Source organism: Pezoporus occidentalis, unplaced genomic scaffold (genome assembly GCF_034315485.1).
Source record: "Pezoporus occidentalis ecotype Australia unplaced genomic scaffold, CSIRO_AGI_Poc_V1 ctg299, whole genome shotgun sequence".
NCBI classification, from domain to species: domain Eukaryota; kingdom Metazoa; phylum Chordata; class Aves; order Psittaciformes; family Psittacidae; genus Pezoporus; species Pezoporus occidentalis.
This window is the reverse complement of record NW_026914929.1, coordinates 20,001-23,456: the sequence shown is the minus strand read 5'-3', so window position 1 is coordinate 23,456 and position 3,456 is coordinate 20,001. Positions and strand designations below refer to the sequence as shown.

Sequence of the window (3,456 nt, the reverse complement as noted above, 5' to 3'; positions counted from 1 at the left end):
GCATGGGGAGAGCTCCACTGCGGCGTGGACGTGGGAGCAGCGCCAGGACAAACCCGCTCCACGTGCGGGCGAAAGGTGGGAGCGCGGGGGAGCGTGTCCTGGCCCTCGCCAGGCTCACGGGGGCATGGCCCCGGCTGTGGTTTTCCTCCTGGGAACGGGCACCGGGATGTCTCCGGTGGGTGATGTCAGTGGGAAAAGCCCTCGTCCCCCAGCCCTTCTCTCTGTGTGTGCCTGAGAGCATCATCCCCACTGTGGTCAGCATCCTCCTCCTCCTCCTCGCAGCGGAGATCCCTGCTCACCCCACACCTTCCCAGCACCCACCGAGCACACACACCCCACACCAGCTCCGCATGGAGCACAGCTTCCCCTTGTACACGATGCTGGCTCTCTTGATGCATGGGACCTGCCAGCCCTGCAGCACAGAGGAGCATCGCTCCATGTCCATCGCTCGATGTCCACTGCTCCACATCCATCATTCCATGTCCATTGCTCCATGTCCATCATTCCATGTTCATTGCTCCACATCTGTTGCTCCATGTCCATTGCTCCATGTCCATTGCTCCACGTCCATTGCTCCATGTCCATCGCTCCATGTCCATTGCTCCACATCCGTTGCTCCATGTCCATTGCTTCATGTCCATCTTTCCATGTCCATTGCTCCATGTCCATTGCTCCACATCCGTTGCTCCATGTCCGTTGCTTCATGTCCATCGTTCCATGTCCATTGCTTCATGTCCATCTTTCCATGTCCATTGCTCCATGTCCATTGCTCCACATCCGTTGCTCCATGTCCATTGCTTCATGTCCATCATTCCATGTCCATTGCTCCACATCCGTTGCTCCATGTCCATTGTTCCATGTCCATCACTCCATGTCCATCGCTCCATGTCAGTGCAAAACAGCCCAAGCAGGTGATTTCTCTCCAGTTTGCTGGAGGTTTCATCCTGCCTCAGCTTTGGGACATGAGCTGGGAACAGACCCACACAAGGGCTCAAACCTGCTGGTGATGGGCACCAGTGAAGCCAACAACTCATCCAGGTCTGGTACAAACCTTTTATTCCCCCTCTGCCCACGCTGCCCAGCCTGGGGCTGGGTTTGCCCTTGGGAAGCCCACGGCCCCATGTGGTTGCACCCCAGGGATGGGGAGAGCCGCCGTGGCCCGGACAACACCACAGACTCCATGAGCTTTACACTGAGCCAAGTGACAACGAGAAGTGTACCCCAAAACAGACACGAGACCCCCTTCACCCCCCAGCCCCACTCCCCAAAGCCGGATATGTCACATGCGTATAAGTGACACGGAGCAGCACAACAGTGGTGGGATGGGGACAAGAGTCCCCTGCCCCACTACACCACAGTCCCCCGAGACCGTGGGGAGCAGCCAGCACATGGAAAGAGCCTAAAAACTCAGGGAGGGGGTCACAATAAGTTAATCTGTACAGATGTGTTAGGTGATACGGGGATGTCAGGGACTGCCACCGCCGGGCACAGAGCGCCAGGGGCCAGTGAACCACATGCCGGCGCAGATCAAGCCATGAAATGATGCACAAAGTCAAGTGATGGAGAATGGTGGGGAGATGGGGAGATGCCCTGGCTCACACTTGGCTGGGAGACCCTAGGGATGGGCCCTTGCTTCCAGGGCAGTGAGCCCCGGTTCCTGGAGGCCGGCTGCTGCTAGGTCCTGCCGTCAGCTACAGCTCCGCACCAAGCAGGGATGGGGAGCCCAGGCAGAGGCATCCCAGCAGCTCCCACCTCCTGCCCGAGCAGCACGAGGCAGGGAAACGCCGCCTGGTCCCCTGCTTGGTCCCACCATCAACCCTTGGGCCCTGGGACCAGGCGCCCCAAAGACATCACGGGGCCGGGAGGGGAAGGAGCCATCGCAGGGCCCCTCCGCAGCGCCGGGAAGGGGCCGGCTGGGTCCTCGCGTGGGCACGGGTGCAGCGGGATCCGCTCCCCTCGCCGGCTGCCAACGCCAAATCCATTCGCCACGTTTCGGCTCCCCGAGGCAGTCGGCTCCGGCCGGCGGAAGGGAGTTCCCAGGGCTCAGAGACGGCGCCTTGGAGGCTCAGCCCAAGGTGGGAGGCCGGGGATGTGCGGAGCCAAAGCCCAGAGCGCTGCAGACGCTCTCCATCCCCCACCGCAGCCGGCTCCCTCCTGCCCAGCGCTGGACCCGTGCCCGGAGGGCTGCGGGGCCCGGGGGGCTCCGGTCGGGAGGGGTGGGACCTCCCCACCATGACAGCGGGCTCCCCCGGCCTCCCCGCTCTGGCAGCTCCGCTCTTGGCTCCCGAGTGCTGGAAACCAGGATCCCAGCAAACAGCACATCTCCGGAGCAGGCAAAGCCACCGCCTGGCTCCCAGTGGCCATCCCTGGGGATGAGAGTGGGACCGAGCCAGGCTCTCCCCGTGCCAGAGCCAGAGATGCTCCTCCAGGAGCTGGGACATGGGGCAGCGGAGCAGGACCTGGGATGATGCCATGGGGATGGTGACAGAGGGGACGGGAAGGGGTGGGAGCGCTACAGGATGGTCTTGTCCAGGTCGACTTTGAGGGGCAGCGGCCCCGCGTCCTCGCCACCGTGTTCGGGGCAGAGGGTGACAGCGATGACGGGCGGCAGGGGGAAGGCGCTGGGGCCATCCAGGTCCTCCAGGTACTCCTTGTCCCCATTGATGCTCAGAGGCTGGAAGAGAGGAAGAGGGGATTGTGCAGCCCTGGAGCAGCCCAGGGACACCATGGGGCTGGTTGGAGAAGTACCACACGGCATGGACGTGCCAGTGAGCCCAGCACAATGGCTGGGGACCACACACTCTGTATGGACACATCTCAGCCCCAAAAGGCTCACCCAGCCACGATGGGGAGACCTGGGGTGTTGGGGATCCCCATGGGGTCCCCCCCGGCTGTGCTGAGCACCCCTCACCCCATGTACCTGTGTCTTGACGTGCTGCTCGGGGGCAGTCACCAGACTGGCACAGCTCAACCACAGCATCACCATGATGGAGAGGAAGAGGCAGGCAGCCAGGATCCAGCGAGGAAGGCCCGAGCGCCTGTAGCACCCCACCACCCCCCGCCAAAGAGAAGAGACCGGTTTATGGCAGGGCACGGGGTGGGAATTGGGGCGGGGGGGGCCCTGTTGCAGCACAGCCCCGCACAGCCCCGCTGCACTTACTTGGACATGCAGCCCAGGAAGTCGTGCTCCGGCGGCGGCGGCTCCGGGTGCTGCCCCTTGGCTTTGCCCCTTGGCTCCTTCCCCGGGGGCTTCTCCCCCTTCACCCGGGGGCCTGGAGGGGCAGAGGTGATGCTGAGCTTGACACCCACTGTGGGCACCCTGCCCTGCTCCCCATGGTGTGATGCAGGGGTGCCAGTGCTCCCCTCTCCCCCCAGAAACCCTCTGCCCACGGGGGATCCCAGCAGCAGGGATCCCATGTCCAGGCTCACCCCCCTGCATGGGCATGGGAATGTAAC

The 3,456-nt window shown here is 63.3% G+C and overlaps 1 protein-coding gene across 1 annotated transcript in view; it reads right to left on the bottom strand.

The window, feature by feature from the left end:
* Positions 1 to 1,039: 1,039 nt before the first annotated feature.
* TMEM59L (transmembrane protein 59 like) overlaps positions 1,040 to 3,456 on the bottom strand; it is a 7,705-nt gene continuing 5,288 nt past the window's right edge. Inside the window, exons 6-8 of the mRNA XM_062626822.1 lie at positions 3,161 to 3,272; positions 2,921 to 3,038; positions 1,040 to 2,674 (exon numbers count right to left, since the gene is read on the bottom strand). Of these exons, the coding sequence (XP_062482806.1) occupies positions 2,513 to 2,674; positions 2,921 to 3,038; positions 3,161 to 3,272 (392 nt within the window). The 3' untranslated portion in view covers positions 1,040 to 2,512. The remainder of the gene's footprint in view (positions 2,675 to 2,920; positions 3,039 to 3,160; positions 3,273 to 3,456) is intronic.